The sequence below is a fragment of the Canis lupus genome, chromosome 19 (genome assembly GCF_003254725.2).
Source record: "Canis lupus dingo isolate Sandy chromosome 19, ASM325472v2, whole genome shotgun sequence".
In the NCBI taxonomy this organism is placed as follows: domain Eukaryota; kingdom Metazoa; phylum Chordata; class Mammalia; order Carnivora; family Canidae; genus Canis; species Canis lupus.
The window spans coordinates 26,595,817-26,623,795 of record NC_064261.1 but is presented as its reverse complement, the minus strand read 5'-3'; the positions used below and the strand labels follow the sequence as shown (position 1 = coordinate 26,623,795).

Genomic DNA, 27,979 nt, shown 5'->3' with positions numbered 1-27,979 from the left:
TAATTGGAATTCTAGCTTAAAAGATAAAAAAGGGGGATGTGGGAAATTTTAGGCAGAATCACGGTGTTATTTTGGGGTGAGTATGGTCCCTCAGGCTGTTCTCCCTCTAACTCAGTGACCCTAAGATATTTCCGCTTTCACAGTATCTTCCTTATCTTTTCCTTATGACCTACTGATTCTTGGAAGCTCCAGATTGTCATTCCTCTTCCTATTTGCCTCAGCGACGTTCATAAGGTTATTAGCACTGAGAGTAATTCAGAGAAAGTTGTTGCTCTCTGTGCATACACAAATAAATTGTAAATTATGTGTTTGTAAATCAGGAGTCATATGCACAATTAAATCTTGGCTTGGCTAAATTCCAACCTAGAACATCATTGGAGAAGTATTATTCTACTTTGAAATGGTACATCATTAAAAACTGGCCTCTAATAAGCATTTCTTTCATTTTTAAATAATCACATATTTAGTGCCTGTTGTGTGCCAAACAGAAACAAAACAGCAATTTCTGAAAGGAACTTAGACCTGACTCCATGCAGCCTAATGATGATACCTCCACCTCTTTCTACAACCTGTTTCTTGGATACACTGTCATCTTCCAAGTAATCTTTAATCTACTGAAATATTTCAATCATAAAAGAAAACTCCAACAGATTTATTAAATTAAGCTCTGAAAAAAGGGGAAAAGAAATGGAAAAACAGAAATTGACAAAGACAAGATTTTAAAGTAATTTTCTGTCAACTACATAAACCAGAAATTGGAGTTTATATACCAACTTCGTGTGAGTTAAATACGACATTCAGAGGAATTATTTGGGCCACACAGTATTGACCTTCGACAGGTTTTATTTTTCTCTTTCAAATCTTTGAATCTGAAGTATATGACCTCTCTTTAAACAAATTAGAAGCTATGGTAATCCAGGGTACCACATTCTTTCTTCAGTTTAGTATCCACCTGTCCTCAGAGTCCATCAGAAACTGAGAACTAAGTTCAGGCCAATCTTGGCCTCATGTTGTTGTTTTCCTTTTGGTAGTTTTATAGGGGAATTAATTTCTGTATCTGTATCTTAATTTTTTTTGGTCTGTAATCTGGCCCAATTTACTTAACTGTGATACCTGTCTCATTTGAGTGTGACACTGCCCTTGAACATTGTGATGGATCCATGTCCTACTACATAAATGCTTTTCATGAAAGTGTTGTTTATGTCTGTATCTGTATATATCTATATCTATATCTATATATGTATAATATAGATATATAGATATAGATGTGTGTGGATATATTTTACATATATATGGATTTATTTTAAAATATATATATTTTAGGGATCCCTGGGTGGCGCAGCGATTTAGCGCCTGCCTTTGGCCCAGGGCGCGATCCTGGAGACCCGGGATTGAATCCCACGTCAGGCTCCCGGTGCATGGAGCCTGCTTCTTCCTCTGCCTATGTCTCTGCCTCTCTCTCTCTCTCTGTGTGACTATCATAAGTAAATGAAAAAAATAAAATAAAATAAATTAAAAAAATAAAAAATATATATTTTATATATATTTTATTTATATATATATTATATATATATGAGAGAGATATGTATATATGTATAGCTAGAGATCCATATACAGGAAGAGAGAAAGAAAGAAAGGAAGTACAGAAGAAAGAAAAGAAGAGAGGAAATGAGAGAGGGAGGATATATATATGTAGATATATATGCATATTACATATGTATAGGTATATATGTACACGTATAAATACATATTTATCCTTCAAGAATGTTTCATGTAAGCTTCTGACACCCTCTACAAACTATTTTGTCTTCCAGATGGAACACCGTTTACCTGGTGGATTGGGCGGTCCAATGAAAAGCACCCTTATTGGGGAGGTGCCCCACCTGGGGTTCAGCAGTGTGAATGTGGCCTAGATGAGAGTTGCCTTGATGTTCGACACTTCTGCAATTGTGATGCTGACAAAGATGAATGGTAATGGGGATGATGATCTTTCTGCAGTTGTGGGGGAAACCCATTAATTAATGCATAAAATTTCCCCCCAAGAGAAAAAGACATGGATGAGAAATTCAATATGAACTAGGTCTCCCTAATGATTGCGATTGTTTTTAACTTTGAAAATGGCCAGTTCTAGTACTTTTAGGGCTATTGCTGAGATCTGTAACATAAAACATGTTGTCACATCATCACCTCCTTATAGTCCGAACATTCCATTTTACACAACAGAATGAATACTAAGCTTTGTGATTTAGTCAGTATTTCTGTAATGTGTGGAATATAGCTTCTGGGAGACAGTGTGGGAGATAGGAACGTGCAATTATATAGACCATGTCTTCATTCTTGCATTTTCTCTCTGATGTTTCAGTCACCAGCCTACCTTATCATGGAATAAAAATATAGCAAAGAAAATTTATATTTATTGAGTATCCATTTAATCTTCCACAAAAAAACTTATTAAATCCTTATAATTTCCCCACTTTTGCATCTTTAATATTGAGGAATACAGTTTACAGAGAAGTTAGATAATTTTCCCAAGGTTATACACAAGTATTGAGTGACAGATCCAGACCTTGAGCTTAGTTATGGCTGGGTCCAGGGTCATTTTTGCTCTCCCACAACATGTTGCTTTTGTAACGTAAATCTCAGTTTGTAGTTCTCATATCCATAACTTTGCCTGTGTCCTCCAGGTGAACTGCCTGTTTTTTAACTGTATTATGAAAATATGCACAGAACTTTTCCAAACCCACTTTCGTTTTCACAAAATTTAAGGCATTCTTCAGTTTTGGCTTTGTAATTTTGCTTGCTTCATGAAATTCTGCTCAATTGTAATTAAGAATTCCTATATCAAGCTGCTCTCAACCCACTTGAAATTTATTTTAAGTACTTTTTCTTCACTGTTTAAATTGATAACAGCAGGGACTCTTTTGAATGAAATTTAAGATGCAGTCAAAATCTCAGTTCAATGAGGAAAGGAGCAAACATTTGCCTGCACTGGGTTCTCCTACATGGGCCACCTCTTCAGACTGCTGAAGGGCTGCTTGGGCCTTGGGGCAAGTTACCCAGATGCCTGCTTCTAACCTCAAATCTTCACATAGGTAAAATCAGACAAAGTTTCTATATTTTGTAAAATAAAAAACTGCAGACCAGAGGTAGTCGGGTCCTCTCTATTCTTTGGACCCCCACTTTGCCCTGCAGTGTATTCTTTCATAACATCAGGGAGACATACAATCAAATATAATTCATAGATGGAGATCGTGTCTCTTTTAATATTATATCCTTCAAGATCTATTCCTTGTACAGCAGAAATTCAGTGGTAGTTAGCTAAATAAATGAATCTAGAAGACCTTTGAGGGAGAGAGATGACAGCAAAATAATTCCTACAAGCTTGAGAGATATGTATGGAAAAGTTAAATGGTTTTGTTGCCAGGAAAACATATTCAAAATGGTCTGCAACCAGTAGCCTAGATTCACTCATTTTTCTGTGATTCATTAATTTCCCTTCTCTATTCTTGATATCAGAAATGTATAGATGTATAGACCTGCATGGAAACACCTTTATTTAATTATGTATAATTAGGGAAGTCGATGTGGAGTGGTGGAATATAAAGGGAAGGGGAAGTGGTTCTCCTCATTATTTTAATTCACTCCCTTTCAGCTGAATTCTTGATCTTTGTTCACGTTTTATTTCCTGTGGTGTTGCCCTTTCCATACTGAACACCACTTTAGTGTCTTTCCTTCCTAGGGAACAACCAACCAGGGCTGGGCTTAATTTATTGAGCAATGAGAAGCAGTGGGGGAGAATGACATCACATTACATAAAAGTAGAAAATAGGCCACCATGTTGATGAGCTCTCACACTGTCTTCTCTGGGACTTTCCACTGACCATCTCTTTTACTCAGATTCCAGCCTCTTCCTCCCTTGACCTACTCACTAGTTCACTAAGCTTTGAACCCTTTACATATTTACTTAACTTAATCATCTAGGCTGTATTCAGGAGTGTTTCAAAATGTGCTTCCTGTCAACCCTGGTGCCATCATACTTTTGTCAACATAGAGGTTGTTGCATATTTCATAACCCTTTCTAGTTCCTTTACAGCCAGGGAAAAAGCTCCATTATCTTCCACTTTCTGTGGCAAGTGACCTCTATTAGGGGCAGCAATATTTAATTCTAGATATAAATTTTGTTCAACAACCCACATAACAAGGATCAAAAGAAATGATCTGAACTTCCTTTTATAAAGATGCCTACTTCATTGTGACTAGAATAACATGTTCAGCATCTCAGGGCAAAATTTAGGTGAAATCAGGGAGTTCCTTCTGTTATTCTTACAAAGGAGTAGAGGCTGAGATTCCAATTTAACTTTTGGATTGCACTCATTTGGCTCAGGATGGTCACAGCCTGTTATATATGAATCTGGAAAATACTTTGTTACAGGAAAAGCTGTACTTACTATTCTATCTGACATTTACTCATGTATCGCCTGTTTATTCCACGCCTGGTCTTTGCCAGTCATGCAGTCTGCTGTGCAGAGAACGTCAAGGGCCTTATAGTCTCTGCCCTTGAGGAACTCACAGGAGAATGAGAAAGACAGAGCTAGTTAGTTAGCAATCAATGTATCAGTGTGACAAATTTGGTAATATACATGTGCCCAGAGCCATGGTGGATATGGGCTGGGAAAAGTGGCAGTTAGGTTTCAAAGGACCAGAAGAAGTTAGCTAAAGTTAGTATAGTACGGGTAGGTGGAACCTCCATATGCTCCGACAGGGGAATGTGAAATAATATAGAGATCATTACTTCCCCAAGACACAAATATTTTGGTGTGATCATTGCCCCATTTTCATGTGGAGAATTTAAAAGAGAAAAGGCAGGAAAGAAGACCAAATCCACATCAAGAAGCAACTTGTAAGTGAACTAATCATGAGATATCCCTTTGTAACAAAATTATAGACACAAAATACCCATTCTGCCATGAAAACTGGTAGAGCCTTGTGGAAATGCATCCATTACTTACCTATTCAAGTCTATTATTTACTGTAGAAGGGAAAAGTACAGAAGCTCACACAATGTGAAATAGTCTATTTTTTTTTAACATTCTTCCAAGCACATTCCTAGCTTCCACGTGGTCAAACTGTCATCCACACATGTGAAATTTTTGTTTCATCTGAGCATGTCCCTGTTAGTATCGCTGGTATTTGTATGTGCTCCTAAGAAACCTCAAATATATTTATCTTATACAACTCCCTCAAGTTTCTACTCTTGGTAAAATTGATCAGAAAACTGATTTGGGGCTGGTAAAACATCTAGCAGATAGCAGGTTGATGTATTACAACTGCTAGGTAGTATAGTTGCTTAAAAGTGTTACATATCATAGACTTCTGTGTTCTTCACATTTAATATACTGAATCCCAGAGCATCATCCCACCAACCCTTGAAGTAAGTTTTATCATCTCTTTTCTCCAGAAAAGGAGACTGAGGTGCTGTTGTGGTAAGTGGCTCAGTGAAGTTCACATGACTAAGAGAGCAGAGTAGGATCCTCCTGAATCTGAGGATGCTCTTAGTGACTATATGAAAGGAACCACCAAGTTGAGATTCTGATTTTAGACATGGGGTGAGAATTCCAGAGAAACCTCTCCCAAGGGCTTCTCCAATCTCATCACAACAGCCCATGAGTTTCTTTTTGCTAAATCAGGCTGTTTGGGAGGCTCAGTCAACATCATGGCCTCTGGTAATTGACAATAGTTTATTCTGTTTTAATCAACCTCTGTAACCGAATAAATTGCTGCCATATATTTCAATGAGACCAAGTAAACGAGGAAAATGATTGCAGGGTAGATGTGAGAGGAAATGAGTCAGCTCAGAAGATGGAGGTGGATGGAGGGGAAAAAACTTGATGAACACCCAAAGCATGACTTCTTAGAATAAATGGAAGTGTCAGGTAGGCATATGAATCAGGTAAACAGGAAGAAAAAGAAAAGAAAAAGTGAGAAAACTTGAAATGAGTAATAGTTTTACAGTCAATGATTGTTTGCAAAAGAACTTCTCTTCAACTTAATGGTTCAATGTATAGAAATCCTGCCAATCAGGTGTTTTCTCATCCCCTTACTTCAGACTGATAGACTGTGGAGAATAGCAAAGGACAGAGAGGATAGCTGCAGGCTGGAGACAGCACAGGGGCAGAGGCTATGTAGGATGGGAAACCATCATCTAGGTAAAGGGATCCAAAGGATGGTCTGGCAGCAAGTGAGAGGAGGTAAGATTTTTCAAAGTGTGCCTCTTGGTAGTGGCCTGCAGCCCTAATGAGGATTTCTTTCGACCCAATAACGAAGTAGACCTGAAATGAAGTTCTATTGTTTAACAGTAGAGCATCTTTTAAAATTTATTCATAAGAAAGTGTATTTGATTTTTGGTAACTTTGTTCTTTGCCTCCTATCCTTAATGCACTCTTATATAAAGTGATGTGGTACAAGATAGGAAGAGAAAATGATGTAAGGTTTAAATTCTGGTCATCTGGTCATCCAAAAAAAGAGAACCTATTATTCTGTTTCTAAAAAAAAAATACAGGATATTTTTAGGTTTCTTTCTTTCTTTTTTTTTTTTTAGGTATATGGAATCCTAAAGCTTCAAACTACTCTTTAGTCATTGATTCCACTTCTCTACCACAGAGAAATTATTTAATAAATGGTGTCAAATCTGTGAATGAACAATTGAATGACTTCTATTGGACATATTTTTACTTTTCGTAGGTCAGGCCATGGTCATTCTAGGATTAACTGATCTTTATTTCATTGTTAGTTATCCATCTTTTATAACCTCACAAGAAACATTTACCCAAAGTTTAGCCTAAACTTTCTGCTGCACATTCATTTTTCTTTTGGCTATCAAAGAGTAGTTAGAAGTGGCCACTCTGTTCCAAAAGTTATTTTTAAAAATTTATTTATTTCTAGAGAAATAGAGAGTGCACAAGCAAAGGGAAGGGCAGAGGATGAGAATATCAAGCAGACTCCCTGCTGAGTGTGGCCCCTGATGGGATGCAGTGCTTGGATCAGATAGCAGGACCCTGAGATCATGACCTGAGCCAAATCCAGAGTCAGACACTTAACCAACTGAGTCACCCAGGTGCCCTAAAATGTATCATTTTATACATTTGCTTTCAACTTTTCTCTTTGGTAAATACATGTCTTACCCAGTCCCAGGATCTTAACCTTCACGAGAACCCTTTATGCCTTTCCTATGAGGTTTGATGAGACAGATGCCTCTAGGAAGAGGATGCTGGATACATCCGAGTAGTTTAGGGTTTCTTAACATAGGCTGTTCTTTGATCTCCCAGACCTTTCTTCAACCTTCCATACCTGAAGATCTCAGACTTGGTGCAGTGAGGGTGCTTCATCCTTGGTGGTTTCCTAAGATGGGGCAGGAGTCCTGAATCCTGAGAGAAAGGAAAGGATCACCTCAGAACACACTAATGCTCTATCTACCTCACATACATATATAGATACTCGCACATATACACACACATATGTATATTTCTATTATAATTTCTGCTGGTTGAATTTTATTATTCATGAATCTATTTATGAGCTATTCCAATGCCTATTGAGCTTTGCAAGTGCTTTTGTCCTTTGCAAGCAGAAATTCTGAAAGTTTTATCTGGATTTTTGTTCTCACTAAATTTCCACATGTCTAGTGGTGCAATCAGGACTTACACCTTGTGCTATAGAGAAGTGTGCATGGCACATGGCAGGACCCTTGTGTACAAACTGCTGAAAGAATGAATGATATAATGGCTACATGGGGTGGCCGTCCTCCAGATCCTCTCTCCTTGGCCAAATATGACCTTCACTTACTAGTTATAGTCTGCTGTTTCATTCGTGACATTTTCACTTAAAATTTATGTCTTGGGGCAACTTGATTTTGGCTTGTTCACACTAAGTATCCCATGACTAGATTCCAGATTGTTTTTAGACAGAATGTTTTATGGTGTATCTGATTGGAGAGAACAGAAGGCATAACATACTCAAGAAGGGACAATACAAAAGTGGAGGAAAAGAACTTATATCAGAGGTTGATAACTCAAAACCAATCTATCACATCATTATTTTATAAAATTCTAGATAGAGTAAAATAGCTGATATTTACCAAAGACAACACTTAGGATTTTTAAAAAGATTTTATTTATTTATTCGAGAGAGAGAGAGAGAAAAAGAGAGAGAGGAAGAGACATGGGCAGAGAGAGAAGCAGGCTCCCTGCAGGGAGCCCAATGTGGGACTTGACCCCTGGGACTCCAGGATCATACCCTGAGCTGAAGGCAGACGCTTCACCGCTGAGCCACCCAGGCATCCCTAGGATTGTTTTTTGATTGTTTGTTTCAATTCAATGATGCCGCCATCCTATCTATTGGAAAAATATTCAACATGAGGCATTTAAGACCTGTTGGTTCTAGTAAACAAAACACAGCTATAAAATACTCCTTCTAATGCTTCTAGGAAACAAAGATGTAGACTGAAACTTCTATTGCATCAGTTCCCTGTCAAGCTTTACAAATATACTATCTCAAAATTGTCTGTGGAGTCACATTACTTAGGTAATTGCAAAATTGTATCAGAAATAGAATTCAAAGTCAATATCAAGATTAAGAGTTGGCATTTAAATAGTATATTTTATATAACATTTTGATTTGTACTGCTATTGTTTAAAACATAATTTTTTTAATTGTTTTTTATTATTTATTTATGATAGGCAGACAGTGAGAGAGAGAGGCAGAGATACAGGCAGAGGGAGAAGCAGGCTCCATGCACCGGGAGCCCGACGTGGGATTCGATCCTGGGTCTCCAGGATCGCGCCCTGGGCCAAAGGCAGGCGCTAAACCACTGCGCCACCCAGGGATCCCTAAAACATAATTATACTTAAAAATGCAGTGAAACTTTAGGTTCTATTTTAATTTGCCTACTTATCACTAAGTGTATGGCATTACTCACCTAACAGTAGCTCTTAGTCAGATCCAAATTACATGAGCTGCTTACCTCTTTCATGTACTCTGCAAGTTTGCTCACAATTGTCAGTTCTGATTCACCCAATTTAGGTTTCTATATTTAACAAAGGATAAGGGGAATGTTTTTTTATTTTTTTTAATTTTAGGAGTTCATTTTCATAAAAATAAATCTATTCTGTCGTATCCTTACTACAAAAATTCAAATATTTAAGAAAAAATGTAAAATCTGCTTCCTCACCACCATTTGGAATTCTTACTTGTACCCCATGTGTAAAATAAATCTGACACCTAGAGATAATAGTTGAGCATATTGGGCATTTCCACATAGAAATATCTTCCTATACATATGACACATTTACTAAGTGTGAGATCATATTAAATATGTTATTCCACAACTCACTTTTTTCCACATAAAATATGTCTCGAAGAGCTTTTATATGGTATCATTAAATAAGCATAAAAATGAGTGTATCCTGTCCATTTTATTTTTTTTTATTTATTTTTTTCATTTATTTATGATAGTCACACAGAGAGAGAGAGAGAGGCAGAGACAGGCAGAGGGAGAAGCAGGCTCCATGCACCGAGAGCCTGATGTGGGATTCGATCCCGGGTCTCCAGGATCGCGCCCTGGGCCAAAGGCAGGCGCTAAACCGCTGCGCCACCCAGGGATCCCCTATCCTGTCCATTTTAATGGCTTCAAAGTATCCAGTGTGGTTGTATCGTAACTTATTTTATCATTTCTTTATGATAAATATTTTCCTAATAAATGATTTTTCACTCTTAGAAAAAAAAAGCTGCAATGAACATTTTTGAGTTTTGATTTATACGTTTTTCCACTCGGAAAATTATTTCTATTTCATAGATCCCTAGCTTAAAATTGTTAAATTATCCACTTTTCTATTTTGATAGATGTGGCCAAATTGCTGAAGGGACTTAGGGTGTTACACAGACAACAAAGGGATCAGTTCAGAACTGGATACCTTGACTCTGTGGGGGAAATGATTCTCTGCCCGAGGAGGAAGATGCAGAACTCACCAGAGTCAAAACAGGTCCACACAAGGAGATGTCAATTACAATCACTTTTTGCACAGAGCTTGCTGGAACCTTTAGCCAAGAGCAGAGGGCTGGGATGGACCCCTGTGATGCTAAGTTCCTCTGCAGTTCCTTCTCCCTGCCTTTGCCATATCTGCTGTGTCTGGTGCCACTTCTAAGGTCCAAGGGGATGCTCTTGGCTAAACAGAGAAATCCTAGCATCTTCGCACTTTTTTTTTTTCAAAGTGTAGAAACTTCATCATTAAGAGCAAGAAGGAGGAAGAGAAGAGCAAGTGGAGAGGGAAGGAGGAAGAGAGGAAATGATTCCATCTCCTTTGCAAATCTGCTTTTCAGATTTTCGGTGAAAATATCACAAACAAATATGTATAATACAGTTAGAATGCACTAAATTGTAGCTACTTTTGCTGGCAACACTCATTTTCTGGATGTGAAATGTAATTTATCTCTAAGTAACATTTTATTATGTAATGAGATGATTAACTATACAGCCTAAATCATTTATCCTCTCTGGGCTTCAGGTTCCTATTTTATTTAAAAGAAAGAAAAAAGAAGAAAGGAAGAGAGGGAGGGAGGAAGGAAGGAAGGAAGGAAGGAAGAGGAAGGAAGGAAGGAAGGAAAAGAGAGAGAGAGAGAAAGAAAAAGAAAGAAAGAAAGAAAGAAAGAAAGAAAGAAAGGAAGGAAGGAAGAAAGAAGAAAGAAAGAAAGAAAGGAAGGAAGGAAGAAAGAAGAAAGAAAGAAAGAAAGAAAGAAAAGAAAGAAAGAAAGAAAGAAAGAAAGAAAGAAAGAAAGAAAGAAAGAAAGAAAGAAAGAAAAGAAAGAAAGAAAGAAAGAAAGAAAGGCCTCTGTGGAGTTGGGGAGTACTGGCTGAGTTAGCAGTAATTTGTGCATTGAGCATATGTGCCATGAATTTGGTTCTCAAAAATTTGTAATAGTCATTTTTATTATTTTCCCTACTTTTTACAGTATCTTAAATAAAAGGTAAGAGGTAACATTTATCTATAGAAGTTAAACTAATTTCTAAGAAAAAAAAAATACATACATCTATGTCATAAAATACATAGCAGATAGAACAACCAAAGGTATCATTCGGCCATTTAACTCTAGGTGAAGTGAGGAAAGAACAAGGAAAGACCCTTCCCCCCAAACAGAGCTGCCCTCTGAAAGTCACTAGTGAAAATCACCATGTAATGGATCCGTCTGCCCGCAGTAGAAATAAACTAAGAGATTGCTTGTAAATGTGTAACTGAAGAATTTGTGAGCTCCAGGAACTCCTGCCAAGGTGACCCACGTGTAATCTCAGGGAATGCAGGGTTGGAAAATGATTGCAAATTAGTAAACTGAAACCTAGTCAATTGAATTGTATCTTGTGTGGAGAAAGCCTGTGTGAATGGAATGGGGACGGTCAGCCAGAGGCCCAGGAGGGCAGCTCAAGGACTCAGGGCCGGTGCCATTATCCCAGCACTACCTGGAAAAGATGTAGGGACTACCTGTGAGAAGGAGCTGTGTCCCCATGTGAGAGAGCCCCTCTCTGGAGGACTGAGACCAGGAGACTAGAGGAGCACCATGGTTGCTACAGCAAAGATGGTTGCTACAGCCAAATCCTGGCCCCTTACTGGCAAATAATGGACCCTGGGAAGTTTGGTCATCTCTATAAGGTTCCATTTCCTCTTCTGCACAAGGCAGGTGCTGGTTACAACATTGTCACAGGGATGTTCTGTGGATTAAATGAGATCATGTGTAAAAATCTATTTTTATCTATTTCATGTGGCCAGGGAAAGGCAAGAGGCAGCTTCCGCGTGCACGTTCAGTGATAGAAAGCATTCAGCTGAGCCACAGAGCCAGCAATAGGTTCTAAGAATAGCAGTCCTAGACTCAAGCCATACCTCTAACCCCTGGATCATTTTTTTTTTTTTTTTTTAGAAAGAACTGTCTGTAAAAGGCAATCATGATTTAAATGAGCAATTTATTGTCCACTTTATGTTAAATATTTCGGAAATGGGCTATACTTGTAAGAGACTGAGACCTCTTATCATAAGGAGTTTTTGAGCAATGAAGTATGAATCACCACACTGGTAAATGTGTTACTGGGAGTGTTATGGAGGAAAACGAGAGTAGGAAGACAGCAGTGAGATTGGCAGCAGGCAGCCAGTGTAGGTAACCATCACCAAGGCTCAGGCAGAGAACCTGGAGCTCCCTCAAAATACAACTGAGGCCGGGAGGGTGAGGATAAGGCAGCTGGACAGAGCCACATAAGACAGGTGAGCTTGGTGGAAGTGGTCAATCAAGAATGCGGGAGGAGAGAGGAAAAGAGGAAGGGAAGATATGTGTATGTACAGCCTCAGCCAGTGGAGCAAGGGGTCTCATCCTTCACATAACATAACAAGCAGGAGGGCAGATCCCTGAAGCAGCAACAATGGGAGGGGGTTGGGGCATATTCCTTAGAGGTGACTGCTGACATCCAAGGCAAGTGTTCAGTAGGCACCTGTATTCATTGTGTGTGTCACAGGGAAGAAGGCAACACGGTGAAATGCTGCTACAGAGTAGAATGAGTTAGGGGCCAATGTGTCCATGGAAGTTAGCCATTCAGTAAGAGGGCTTGCCCTGTCTTGAAAGAAGAGAAGGCGGATTGTGGGAGTTGAGGAGGCAAGGGAGGAGCAGGAGAAGAGGGAGAGTGCAGACAGTTGTGGTAAGAACTTTTCTGGCACCGCTAAAGACTGCCTTTGTTCATATCCAGAGCAGGTTAATCAAATCATGCCTCCAGAAATCTTCATCTGTGGTAGTATTTTTTATATTAATTTTATGCTCATAAAATCTTGAGGGCCATGGTAATATCTTAATAATAAGATAATATTGGGTAGACTTTGTCTGTCTTCATACACCAAGACCTGATTATGTTTTCCCATCTATTTGAGGAAAGCCCTATGGTTTCAAGTTTCTAGAATATTTATAGAAGAACTGTAGTTTCCAAAATGTTTAAACATTTGAAAAATTGTGTTGTTTTGTCCTTCATGTTCCTTATCCTGGGAACAGAAAACAAGACTCCAGACATTGTCTGGTTGGGGTAGGGTAGAGAGGAATGGATATGACCTCCTGGTTTGCACTTGTCTATGTGACCACTGTCAATGCTTGCACTTGCTTTTTTTTTTTTTGCAATCAAGTGACAACCAACCTTTAATCTAATCCCCTAAATCTTTTTTTATCAGGAAGTCTTAAGAAGGAAGACAAAAGGGAAATAATTGCCTTAACCAAAGTTAGGGTAGAATCACTGGCAAGCATCACTACAGTACTTCAGACTTGCAGATTTGCCTATGGGCATCTTACTGTCATTCCTCCCTTGCAGTCACAGGAAGTGGAGGACATCATGTCACCCACTCAAGGGAAGGCTGTGCAGACTGATTCACTTAGATTCACACAGGGGCTTCAAAGGGTGCTAGGGTTTTCAGTTTTTGAATAATTTGCTAGGTTTTTACTACCTTGAGCGTAATGTGTTTTGTTTTTTACTTACAAGTGACTAAAAGAAATAAGGATAGAATGAGGAAACAAAAATCTTTCTTGACAGGCTCAGTGACCCAAGTGACTCTACTAAAAGAAGCTTACAGAACCAAAATTAACCAAAATTTTGTTAACTTAACCAAATTAAGTTAACCAAAATTGATTGGTTCATGGAAAACAAATGGCAGCATGTGACTTTTCGCCACATTTTACTCCAATGAATCACTAAAGAAATCAGCAGCCCCTGTTTTGCTCAGCAATCCTGAATCTGGTAATAACGCAAGATGCAGATAGTTAAAGGAAAAGGAGAACACATTGCTTCTGACATGTTTTTCCATTAACTCATGTGTGTTTCCTGAGGACCACATATGTCTATGCTTTGTATGCTTGGAGCCGCCATAACCTGGTGTCGACAGGTGTCTGTGACTGGCCTCTGCTCATTCACACCAGCGGCTAGGTTCCCTTTCTTACTTTTCCTTTAAAAATTCTTTTCATTTCACATTTTTATTTCAAGTTTTACAGGGAATTCCAACAACTATTTATTGAATTCCCACATTGTGTTAGTATGTTAATAGTTTTATCGTTGTTGTCTTCTTTAATTTATACAATATCAAAGTGATATTATCCCCATGTTAGAGATAAGAAAACATAGGCCAAGAGTGACTTCACTGACACTCTATAATAAGTATGGTGAGGCACATGGATTCAACTTGTAACAGTCTTGTCCAAATGGCAATGTTTTTCCACTACATATTAATCATTTCTGCACTTAATCAAATACATGAGTACCTAGTACCCTTAGGAAGAATCTTATATATTATTTCAAAAGAGGACAAAATCCATAAAGTGTTTGCCCTTGGAAAAGCAAATTCAAACAAAAGAGAAAGGAAAACAAGTTAGTGTGTAGAAATGTACAGCTGTTGATTTCCTGCTTATTAATAGGTACTACCCTGATTTGTATCACTGTGTATCATCTTATACGCTAAAATCCACCATCACCATCCACTCCCCCAAATATTCCACCCATTGATGCTTTGAAATGTTTGAATCATACCTGTCACTAAGTTGAATTAAATCCAATTTTGCTCTTACTGTGACCTTAAAAGCATGAGTAAAATATGCAAAGAATCTTTGACGCCTAGGTTGTCTATGAGCCGAACACAACCCTCACTCTGCATCTTATTGCCCAGTGCAGTGTTGGCTCCCACTATGTATATGTTTTTTTTTTTTGTTTTATTGTTTTTAGAATTTAAAATCCATTGTCAAGATTTTAAAACTTGAGAAGTTTTATATTAATATTCCAGTCCGAGTCACTTGTTTGACATTCCTGAATGGCATAATTACTTGTTACTAATGGATATCATCATTTCCCTTTAGCCAGAACAAGTATTTTCTACCAGTTTTCTTCCCTCTATCTCTCTTTTTCTCTTCTTCTCTTTTTCTCTCTCTCTTTACCTCTGACAATGAAGGTATATGTCAGGTTCCATTTATTATCTAACACAAAGCTGGCTCACTCATTTTTATTACTCATCTGGCCCCTGTAGGAATTTAAGTTTGTATCCAAAAAAAAGTATTTTTGGTATTGTGCCTTGCAACATCAAACTAAATATGAATTTTTTCACTGTTACATGGAAAAGATTTTTATTCTTAGAATGCTATTTGTATATCCCAACACTTTGACATAGGACATCAAATTGATTCAGACAAGGTGCCATAGTGTGTAAGGGAGGCAGTAGTTAGCATTGATGGACAGACTTCAGAATCTCCCATTTTCACCTTGAAAATAAAAATGGAGAGGAAAAAAACCTAGAGCAGTGTAGTTTCTTCAGGATTACATATGGGTTTTCTTTACTTTGACTACTTGGAATTTACTGTAAATTCTCTGCTTAAAGGATATTGAAATATGAAGACTAAAATTTTATTCTATGTCTTTGTAACAGTCATAGTTGTTCTTTCAAACAGAAACAAAAGTCTTATTTCCTGATCCTTTGAATGGCCTCTAAATATAGGTACTCAAATAATAGAAAATGGATAATGCATTTCTTTACCATTTTGGTTACTTGACCTGAAGGGTACATGTGCAGGTGAATATTTCATTTATTTATAGCCAAGATGAACTGATATGTTTTTCTCCAAATCTCATGAGCTGGATGCCAAATCTTAACATTTAATTTTCTACAATGTTCTGTGTAGTATGAGATCTCTAATACAGAGTAATAGCTTGATGCATAAAAAGATGGATTGAATTGCCTAAGGCTACAGAAGGACAAAGATAAGAACTAAAATGAGTGTTGCCACTACCATTTTCAAGCATTTTCCATAGATCAGGCACTATTCTAAGTGACTATGTGATCTCATTTAATTCTCTCAAGAACTCTGTTATATAGACTTTATCACCATTTTAAAATTGAGGATGCTGGAGAATCTCAGAAATAAAGTGATTCGCCAACCTAACATAGCTAGGAGCTGGCGACTTGGGATTCCAGAACAAATCTATATGCTTCTGAAGCTATGTCCCAAGCACCACATCACAGTACTCCTGCAATGCTTCTCCAGTTAAGAATTTGAGATATTATTTTCTTGGGCTCTAAACTCAGAGTTGTGAGGGATATGTAAATGACAATGAAATATTACACTGATTTCGAGTGTGTGTTGTTTTGTTGATTTCTTTGTGACTACAGAGAGAGAATCAATATGAATTTGCTCCTTTATGTTCTTGTTATCAAATTGCTACATTATATGCTTTGCCCTGAATATTGGTTCGTGGTGCTGTGTCTCCCAATTCCCATGTACTGGCAAGATGAACCATCCTGTGCTTAACTAGGGCTGTGTGGGTGGGGGGTCCAGGCCACTCTGTGCAGGTTTCAGGCCACCTCATATGATTCAGTTCAACTTGTCATTTAAATTGGTAGCATGCCTAATGGATAGAGCATGGAAATGAAAACGTCCCATCATCTTTTCTAGCAGGCCATCTGATGTTTGGATGAGTAAAATGGAGCAAGACAGAAATGCGAAGTTCACCTTGCCCAGTTAAAAAAGCTTTTGGAGAATTTTGGTTACCATTTCAAGACTTGCTGTTATGTAATACATTTTGTGTTCTTCCCCTTCTTTTAGAAATTTCAGTCTTTTATTAGTCATAAGTTTCAAATTATTATGTCAGAATGATATGTTAGCTCATAACATATAGGCATCTTCATATATATATATATATATATATATATATATATATATATATAGCTTAGCCATGGCTATTTTGTATGTTTGTTAAATTTAGACATGAGGCAGATACCACGTATGTGACCAAGCCCCTGACCCTTGTGCCCTGTGAACTTAGGCATTGTCTGATATATCTTAGACTCAGTTTTCTCATCTGTGAATGAAAATAATGGTACCCACTGCACAAAGGTATTGTGTGGGAAAATTTACTTGTCCCCTAGTATATTTCTGGCTCAGAATAGTTATTCATTCAATGCAGGTTTCTTATCTATATTTTTATTCTCTCAGTTAAATGGTACGTCTTTACCATGAGTCCAAAAACATAGCTTTAAAAAAGGGAAAAAACAATAGCTTCACCCATTTATTTCTAACATTTTTTTTTGCCAAAAGGTGACTAGTTAGTTATCTATTTGCATAATTAACAAGGACAAATCATTCCCCAAATCTTTAAAACATAGAGCAAAATATAGAGCAACAAATCGATAACTCTAAAGACTTGTTTTTACCTAGAGTTAAAAGGTGCTAAGAAACATCCCCAGCTGATTAAAACCTGTAGGCAGGTGGCTGAAACAAGTCCTGGGAGTGATTTCAAGTAGGATTTGTGGCGCCCATTTCAAGTTAGTTACTGAGATAGCCAATCTCTGTGGAAAGAGAGATGCTATTTCATGTTACATCAGCGCTGCATGGGGGCAGGTAGGGTGCTGTCAGCCTCAACAAGCAACAGCAAGCTCTGTAAATTACCTGTGTTTCTGGAAAGATGTAGGGAAAATGTGAATTCCACCGGATTTTGGAAGCTGGCCAAGGGTTTTGTGATTGGCATTCCAGTCTTTTGCATATGCTTATGAGATGAAAAGCCTTCTGGTTCCCCCTCCCTGGCCTCACCCTGCTGCTGCAAGCACCCAAATCACCTTTGAAAAAAGGAGTCTTGGTAAAAGAGTCCCTACATTATCCACATTTTTTCCTCTCTTTTCTTAAATTTATGTTTTTCAGGACAAACGATACTGGCTTTCTTTCCTTCAAAGACCACTTGCCTGTCACTCAGATAGTTATCACCGATACCAACAGATCAAACTCAGAAGCTGCTTGGAGAATTGGTCCCTTGCGTTGCTATGGAGACCGTGAGTACTAAATCTAAAGAAGCTTTCTCTCTTCATTACATAAGCACAAGATGTTTTTATTCTCTTATCTCTTTTCCCTGCAGTGTCCCTCAGTCTTGAAAATTATTCACATGTCCAATGCTTTTCTATATCCCATTCTAAAACAATGAACCATTTTTTTTTCATCCAGGGCACTTCTGGAATGCGGTATCATTTTATACAGAAGCTTCTTACCTCCACTTTCCTACCTTCCATGCGGAATTCAGTGCCGATATTTCTTTCTTCTTTAAAACTACGGCTTTATCGGGCGTTTTTCTAGAAAACCTTGGCATTAAAGACTTCATCCGACTTGAAATAAGCTGTAAGTGCCCTCATTTATTAATTTAATGTAATGTCAACAGAAGAAGTTCAAGTCTTGTCTTTGCCACCAACAACTAGTACATGTTGATACTATCAAATTAATGTCTCTGGAAATCTGTAAAATTAGCCATGATAACTTCTAGTTCTTTCTAATGCTTTTTGTTTTATTATTACCTATTAACATTTAATCTTTCTCTCTTCAAAATAGTGCATTCCTCAAATTTCCATAGATACCTACAATGTCTTTTCCACACCTCAGAAATTTTTCAGTGCAGTTTCTATGGAAAGCTTAATGTATTATTATTATTATGCATTCTGTTATGCATATTTGGGGTCTACTTTTTGTTGTACTTTTGCTCTGAAAGTAATTTCCTGATTTATTTCCCACCTTTGGAGGGTGTGACTACCCAATCAGAATTCCCATTGTTTCTCTACCACTTCACCCTAAGCAGTGGTGTATCTAAAGAATTTGACACCAGGATATGGATCATTTTCTAATATCCCATCTCTTATCTACAAGGTTCTATTCAGTAATGATCATAAAGTTAAATGAGGAATAATAGAAATGCAGATAGCAAACTTGTCCTTTGAACTCCCATATGTAATCATGCCAATAAAAAAATTCCAGTACAAAAAAGAAGACATGAATATTTTCTTGTCTGAATATTATTTTAGTCTTTTTTTAATAAAAAGGGCAAAAACATACCTGTACATTGGTTTGTTCCATTAATAATTACATTAACATTTTTCTTCCTTCAAGTTTACTTCTGCAAATTTGTAGTTGACTTCATCAAAATTAATTGTCTTCCCATGTGTGTGTTCAAAATATAGTATAATCAGATTTGCCCGTCTATCTTATATCGATCAAAAGATACTTCTACAGGGCAGCCTGGGTGGCTCAACGGTTTAGCGCCACCTTCAGCCCAGGGTGTGATCCTGGAGACCTGGGATTGAGTCCCATGTCAGGCTCCCTGCTTCTCCCCTCTGCCTGTGTCTGTGCCTCCCTCTCTCTGTGTCTTTCATGAATAAATAAGTAAAATCTTTAAAAAAAGGATACTTTTACAATTTTAAATTTAAAATATTTTTTCACATTAAGCAACAGACATATAAATTTTAAGAAATGTTTTAAACATAAAGATAAATTTGGTAGATATTCATAAAAATATTTTATTTTACAATAAATTCCAGGAACTGCATTTCTTTCCATGTGTTTTCTTCAAGATCAATTCTAGCAACTTTTAAATTTGTCTGCAATCAATAAAAAATTCAATAAGATATTTTCACCAGAAATTTCATCACAGATTACTATCCTATTTGGTAAAATATTATGGAGTTCCTAAAGGTTTGCAGTGTGTGAGCTCCCTTTGGGTGCAATCTGTGTCCACAAGCCCTGTGATAATGTGTGTTCATATGTGTCAACAGATTTGAGTTAAACAATGATAGCACAGTAATTACAAAAATGAGAAATCAAAAATTGAATTCTTACTCTTAAAGCTAAGTCTATATATTTGAATCTGCATGTTTAGGAGCCAAAGGTATATCTGGAGTTTTTTATATTAACTTACCTCTTGAATATATTTATTAAGTGGTAAGTAATAAAATGTGCTATTTGAAGCTTACATATACATTATTAAAGATTCATACTGACATCAGCATTTGTTAGAACTTAGACCAACAAAAGGCTTTTTTTGGTAGAGGAATGTTTTTTCACTGATACTGTTTAGAATTCCTGGTGCGTGACAATAATAAAAGCATCTACCTTTAATTGCTTTTGCTGATTTTCAGTTTTCTGCACTCATTATCCACCTCCCCCCCTTATTTCTTTTACACAGACAAATTGCTCCCACCATCTTGCCCTCATTATGCCCATGGCCATGATCACTTATGCTTGTCATTAGATGTCTCATTTATCTGTGTCTAAACGGAGTTTTTGATAGTTTGATGGAGGCAATTGACCCATACTATGATAATGATGATGTGACTTCATGAAATATCCTTAAAAGCATAAGTAATGTCTTGGCAACAGGAGCTTGGAAATTTGAGAGTTCCAGAGAAAGACACAAAAGCATTGCTGGAGGAGATGGTGGAGGTGTTTACACCAGACCCCTGCAAATCACCAAGTAGCAAGTGTTCCTTTTGCAGTTACAGCACAATATATACAGGGAAAGAGATCTCTTTAATTCATAGTTTTAACCTCCTTTTACTCCAACTATTTAGACTATTAATGGGAGGAAGCTTCTGTGGCTTTAGTGTGAAATAAGATCTCTCCTATCTAAGTTAACCAGGCTCTGAAAATGTGGGGTTGAGTGCCAACCATTGCATAATATGGATATAATAACCTCAATGTAAATTTAATAAAAATCAGGCCCTAAGGCCTTTTGATTCATTAAAGCAGCACAAATGTCATGGCATATTATCACAAGGTAATGAGCAATGATTTAGTGTTAATTACATTTCAATGTCCAATTTGTTTGTACTTTCTGGTACTATATTTTGTCCTCTGGGTTATAAAAAATGATTTAAATGAAGGCGGTATTAAATTTGATGAAAATTTAAAAATACATTGATGTAATTGTTTGTTGTACCTTTTTTCACCAGGTTTGAGAACATATAGTTTTTTGAAATTTTATGTAAAAGTTTTAAAGCAAGACATCATATTTTCCAAAATATTTTATTATTTAAAAGGAAAAAAAAAAACAAATTAGAAGGGATCCTGCATTTCTTATTGAAAGCTACACTCATCCCATGCTTTTTCTGCAGATAAAATTTTCACCTTAAGGGATTCATAACAAGATACTTCTGTAGATCAGTTACTTACGAAGGAAATGGCCTTTAAAAACATGAAGTGGCTCAGAATAGATTCCTCTTCCATCCTCAAGGAATGTTCCTATCTAACTATCTGAACAGAAGCTTCCAAAGTTGATATATCCATATTGTTCGACAGGGAATAAGAAGTTTCCATGAAATTTTCAGTCCATTTTCCACTTCCAGCTAAGATGTGTGAATTCTGTAGCCTTGAGATTAGTCCATATTCTAAGAGAAACAAGACATTTCACAGTGTCAAGTCTTAGTGGGTCTGTTTCAAATGAGACTGAGGAAAAAAAAAGAGCTGTTTTGACAATTATCTAACAATTGCTGTGCAGATGGAAATGGGTATTTTGGAGTGGGTGAGGAGAAGCAGAAGGGAGTGGCTGTTGAGAGTGTGGTGTAGTGGAAAGAGCCTATAGCTTACAATCCCAGGTGGATTCAATTTCCATTCCTCTAAATTTGTCAGCATATTCTTCATCTGTTTAGTGCTTACTTATGCAAAAATGGGATTTATGACATCCATATGCCAATCATATGTATTTGGCTGCAATTAAAAGAAAACATGATCTGAACTACTGGACACAAGGACAGGAATTCACCAGGATTGTGACATGTGACTAAGTCCAGAATTGACAAGACACTTTATTTCTGGTTGGATTCATCAGTTTTATAATGTTATCTGTGATTTATTTCCCTCCTTACACCGACTCCTGAATATCTGCTTCAGTCTGAAACTAGCTCTCCTCCAAGGGAGAGCTGCATTTCAGTTGAGAGATGAAATTCCTCATGTGCAGCTCACCTGGCCACCTCTGACCAATGCCTCTGGCTGTGGAAGTAAGATTGCAGACTAGTTTTGCCAGGGCCCACCTTTATATCTGGCAAGGGACCTAATATGTCCTAAAATCTATAAAGAGGGAAAAATAATTTCCCTCTTAACTTCTCTATTCTTGGCTGTAACCCCTGCAATGAGGGTTACATAACTTCTTTATGAGAGAAAAACAAAAAGAAGTTTACTAATATGCACACATTGTGTGAACATGAGAAATGGACAGAGAAAAATGAGTAACTCAAAGAAGTGGCTTAGAACTACAGCTTATCTGTCAACAGAGAATAATAAATTTGTGGAGAAATTATAGACAAAAAAAGGAAGCTTTAGGTTTCTAAGAGTAGAGATAAAGGCTAGTTAGTGAAGTTTGTTATGCAGATTCCTCTGGTGCCAATAGGGTCTATAGTTGTCTAGACCCTATCTCTGGACTGATAGGGTCTACAGTTGTTTCCAGGCAATTAATTTTTGTCCTTCTGGTAGACAGGGGAGGAGAGGAGAGACATCTCTGTAACTTTATATACTGCTTTATTTTTTTTTAAGATTTTATTTATTTATTCATGAGAGACAGAGAGAGAGAGAGAGAGAGAGAGAGAGAGGCAGAGACACAGGCAGAGAAAGAAGCAGGCTCCATGTAGGGAGCCCGATGTGGGACTCAATCCTGGGACTCCAGAGTCATGCCCTGGGCCGAAGGTAGGCACTAAAGCGCTGAGCCATCCAGGGATCCCCTATGTCCTACTCTAAATAACAGGGGGAGCACAGGGAGTTTTCCTTGCTTCTGCTTCTTCTCAATTGCCTTCAGCTCAAAATCATCCTGAGATTAAAGTAGCATATTTTGGAGGGGTATATTCTGCTAGCCTTCAAGACCATGGAAAAAGTGAATGAGATAGACATATATATATGTATATATGTTTATTATATGTCATATATATCATTTTTGTGGATATATATCTATATATGACCTATATTCATACATGTCATATATATGATATCTATCTATGATATACATATATATGGAAGGGGGATGGGAGAAAGAAAGATTTGAGTTGTGATATTCAGCAGTATCATATCAAGAATAATACCAGGGCAGCCCTGGTGGGGCTTCAGCTCAGGGTGTGATCCTGGAGACCCGGGATCGAGTCCCATGTCAGGCTCCCTGCATGGTGCCTGCTTCTCCCTCTGCCTGTGTCTTGGCCTCTCTCTCTCTGTGTCTCTCTCCCATGAATAAATAAATAAAATCTTTAAAAAAAATAAAGATTAAAAAAAAGAATAATACCAAAAAAACCCCAATATTACCAGATATGATGAGAACTTGAAGATAGACTCTCAGATCCTCCGAGAAGGTAAAATTAATACTGATAATAATTAAATTTATATATTTGTATAATATAAATAGTATAATGTATTATACTTAAACTAAATTGTTGAGTGTCCACATTGATTAGACACTGTATTAAATAATTTACATTTATTATTCATTAGTTTTCAAATATTTTATTTATTTATTCATGAGAGACACAGAAAGAGAGAGGCAGAGACACAGACAGAGGGAGAAGCAGGCTCTATGCAGCGATCCCGATGTAGGACTAGATCCCGGTACTCCAGGATCACGCCCTGAGCCGGAGAGTAGACATTTAACTGCTGAGCCACCCAGGCGTCCCTATTCATTAGTTTTTAAAGAATCCTATTGACAATATTCAAGACACTGCACTATAAATTTCATTGTTCAATTCCAAGTCAGATATGCAGATGAAGAAAGTGACCCTAGAGAGAGTTAAGAGTCACACAGCTAGTAAGAGTCAGAATCCAGGATCAAGCAACCACTCTGTTCCTTTTTTTAAATATTTTATTTATTTATTCATGAGAGACACAGAGAGAGAAGCAGAGACACAGAGACGGAGAAGCAGGCTCCTCGATCCAGGTATCAGGATTGCGCCCTGAGCCAAAGGCAGACGCTCAACCACTGAGCCACCCAGGTGTCCCTACCACTCTGTTCCTTAATACAACTTCCTATTCTGCTTTGCCAGACTGCTTCAACACACAAGAATGTTAGGACTAAAGAGAAAATAGAATTGTTTTTCTCCATGATTTGGGACATAAGACATTTAGGAAGTCCTCAAAATTTTATGCAAAGTGTATGTGATTTTTTCCTAGAGGTATCTTGTCCCCAAAAATGTTTAACAATATATCATGTAGTTCATATTTCCCATTTTGTAAATGTATGCTTGGAAGATCAGAGAGGGTAAGTGACTTCTTTGTCCATAAATTGTCCCTGGGATTTATCTCACACCTGACATGGGGTCAGGGCTGAGGACACAGACATGGGATTCAAGGAAGAGAGAACATTATACAGGAACCTTAACTCAGCTTCTCATCCTCTAGAAGTACCTGGTAGACATTCTCTTGAACTTATGGCATTTTCTTCCACATAGTATGTCCCTTTGTCTGCCTTCTCAATAGCACACTGTGAGATCATTGGGTTTCTTTTGTATGTGCATTCTCAGGGCCTTGCATAGACCTGGATTGGTAAAACCCACTGAAGGGCCAAGTGACTCTTCAGCTTTGTCTTGAGCCACAAGGGAGTAAATAATGAGGAAAAATATTTGTCAGACAGGTGAGAGAAGGAAAAGCCAGGGGGTAAATTCATACTGGAACTATGGTTGACACAGGACTTCTGGTTTTCCCCTCCAGGGCCATCAAGTGATAACCATCCCTCTAGCAAACGAGAGCGGGCTTATGTTTGCCTCAGGTTCCCATCCTCAGAGGCATTAGGCAATGTTGGATGAATCACTTACTTACTTACATTATTCTTCTCAGTTGTTTCCAGGCATCTCAATTATATAATTGCACTTTGACACACCCCCCACAGGACACTGCATAGGTTTGGGGGAATATTTTTTTCATAAGAAGAGTGGGTTTAAAAAATGAGTTCCAGAGACACATTGCCTGGATTTAAATCTTGACTCTGCCCCATCTGGGTTGAAGCAACTTGTCAACTCAGCTCCCTCGGCTGCATTATGTTACCTGTCTCATAAGATGATAGTGAATTCCTTAAAATATTAAGGAATTCATTCACAAAAAATGCTTAGCCAGGTAAGTGTCTGGCTTGTGGTAAGCACTCAGTAGACATTAGCTGTGATTATTACATTTTACTGATTGTCCCCAGTTCTAGGAGGAATGGATTAAACAAAGTAGGTCTTTAATAGTGACCTAAATAAAATTAAATAATGATAATTTTAAAAAATTCAAGGAAGTTAAGTCCAGGGTATAAAATTAAAACAAAACAAAACAAAACAAAAACAAACGAAAATCACCTAAAGAAAATTATAAATTATATTTAGTATGTATAATGTTTTAATGAATGAGTCTTTGGTTGGATGAGAGCTTCCTATATACCAGCCCTGGTGCTAGGTGTCCAATTAGTGAGGTGTTCATCTAGAGTTTGCAGACTAGTTGGGGTGACAGACCATAAACAGATCATTATACAACAGGGGGATAAATCTTGGAGCAGGGATAAGCCTGGACAGGAAGCCTAACAAGCAGAGGGGTGGCAGGGGGTGGTGGGCAGATGCAGCAGTAGAGGAAGAGCTCCATAAAGATATGCTGTCCATGTAGAACTTAATATCCACAAAACCAGCTTTGCAGGAAGGCTTTTAGCAAAATCTTTAATGTTTTTCCTTTCCAATTCTCACCAATCTTTACCTTTGTTCTGTAGAGAGAAATAAATTGAGATCCCAGTTATCTCACAGTTAGTGTTTATTTGATCTCAAAATGTGCAGGGCTTCAAGGTGCCATCTGTGGCCTGAATAAGAAACAGAAAATAGCTCAAAGGGCCAAATTCACTCTTATTTAATCATTTAATTGTTGAACCCAATTTTTTGCCTCAGTTCTGTCTTCTTTAATGCATGGGTTTATGAGCCAAAGCCATGTGGCTGAATTGGTCAGCCATATCACGATAATAATAGCAATAGCTAATAGGTGTGACAAGATCGAAAACATGCTTTAGGTCCTGATGGCTCCAGAGACGATGCTTTCAAATCCCATTTCCGGGCCTCTACCTCCTTGCCTCTCTTTTAGGTCAGGGCTCACTTTGACCAGAATGCAAAACAATTCAAGCTCTCCAGTTACTTTAAATGCCACCTACTGGGGGCTTCTTATACTAAGGCTGGTTCTTTGGGTTTAAAGGCTGAGAAGAAAAAAAAAAAAAATGAGTGGGAAATATCAGAAAGGGAGACAAAACATGAAAGACTCCTAACCCTGGGAAACGAACTAGGGGTGGTGGAAGGGGAGGTGGGTGGGGGGTGGTGACTGGGTGACGGGCACTGAGGTGGGCACTTGACAGGATGAACACTGGGTGTTATTCTATATGTTGGCAAATTGAACACCAATAAAAAATAAATTTATAAAAAAAATAAATAAATAAAGGCTGAGAAGAGAGTGGTCCAGAGTGCTATTTGACATTTGGTATCACTGATAATTCAGATGTGGCAGTGGATGACTTTATCAAATAAATATCCATGTCCTGTTTTAAGTGAAAAGGAGGAGGGCTCCTCCTCCTAAAGGAGAGGGGGCTGCCTAAGATGCTTAGAAGGAAGAGAAGATCTGTCATAGGAAGTCTCCTGTGACTGAAAGGGGACTGTATTCTCATCAATATCAATTTATAATTTACCCCTACATATCCTTCAGATTTAGAAACTTCTTATGTAATAATGTAAAATATGAAAAGACATACTCTAAGTAGAGAAAAATGGAGAATTCTACTTTTTGAGTCAGATTCTTTGTACTATATAAGAAACAGAAAATTATAACTTTAGTTTTCTCATCCATAAGATGGGCTTAAAAATGATGCCTTTCTCATGCATTGTTTTGAGAGTTAAAATGACAGGATCTATGGTCAGTACTTAGTACATAGCACTCAGCAGAACTCATTGTACTTATTGTGGTCCTGCTATTTCTCTTTCTCTGTCCCTCAATGGCTATATGTCACCACCACCACCATCACCACCACCAATACCACCATTACCATCACCATCACCATCATAACCACCATCACCACTATCACCACCACCATCACCACCATCACCACCACCATCACTATCATCACCATCATCAGCACCACCACTATCATCACCACCAACACTACCACTGCCAACACCACTACCATGACCATCGTCCTTGTCATCATCATCATTGGTATTATTACTCCTGATTGACTGATCCCTGGCATGTGTGTTATGCAGATTTTTATAGAAAGGGAGAAAGAGTCATGAAAGGTGGATGGGGGCTTCTGTTTTATCCCAGGCATCACTACTTGCAGTGAAATGTCCTTGAGAAAAGCACTTAAACTTTCTGAGTCTCATTGAAAAAGAGAAAAAAGTCCTAAGAATAGCATAAATGATTACAATCATATATATTAATGAAATAACATAGAGGAGAACACTGGACTTTCAAGAATGTGAATCCTCTCCCTGCGGGAATGTAGTGGTCTTGTTAATCTAGTATCTACAGATAACCATGAGAATACCATTGAAGCCCAAATAGGCCCATAAAACTCCAAGCCTTGGCATCTATGCATGTTTATCAGATAGGCATCTGTGGCCTTGTCCCTTATCCTATTTCTTGAATTCTCATGATAAGTATCAAGTAGGCCAAACAAAGAGTTTAGGATTTAGTATTTGGTAATTTTCACAATCAATTGGTAATTTAAATACTGCAGAGATTTCAACTGAAGACCTCTTTACCTCATATTGACTTGCAGTCATTCGTACCATTTATTCAGGGCGTGCCTATGACCTCAATGCACTGACATCTCCCCTCATCTTCCTACCTGTTTCCTTTGTTGGTTTCAGCTCCATCTGAGATCACTTTTGCCATTGATGTTGGAAATGGCCCTGTAGAGCTCATAGTTCACTCTCCTTCTCTTCTGAATGACAACCAATGGCATTACATCCGGGCTGAGAGGAATCTCAAGGAGACTTCACTCCAGGTGGACAGCCTCCCGAGGATGACCAGGGAGACTTCGGAGGAAGGTCATTTCCGATTGCAGCTGAACAGCCAGCTGTTTGTAGGTAAGGAATATCTTGATGCCCATCTGTGCTAAAACCCTACAAGACTTCTGTGTGAGTAGGCCCGGGGAAAACTA

The 27,979-nt window shown here is 37.9% G+C and overlaps 1 protein-coding gene across 2 annotated transcripts in view; it reads left to right on the top strand.

Annotated features, from left to right (window-relative positions):
* Positions 1–27,979, top strand: part of CNTNAP5 (contactin associated protein family member 5) — a 796,284-nt gene that overhangs the window by 645,559 nt on the left and 122,746 nt on the right. For both annotated transcript variants that reach the window (XM_035702065.2, XM_035702066.2), the window contains exons 14-17: positions 1,815–1,971; positions 17,740–17,867; positions 18,037–18,207; positions 27,687–27,905. In XM_035702065.2, the coding sequence (XP_035557958.1) occupies positions 1,815–1,971; positions 17,740–17,867; positions 18,037–18,207; positions 27,687–27,905 (675 nt within the window). The remainder of the gene's footprint in view (positions 1–1,814; positions 1,972–17,739; positions 17,868–18,036; positions 18,208–27,686; positions 27,906–27,979) is intronic.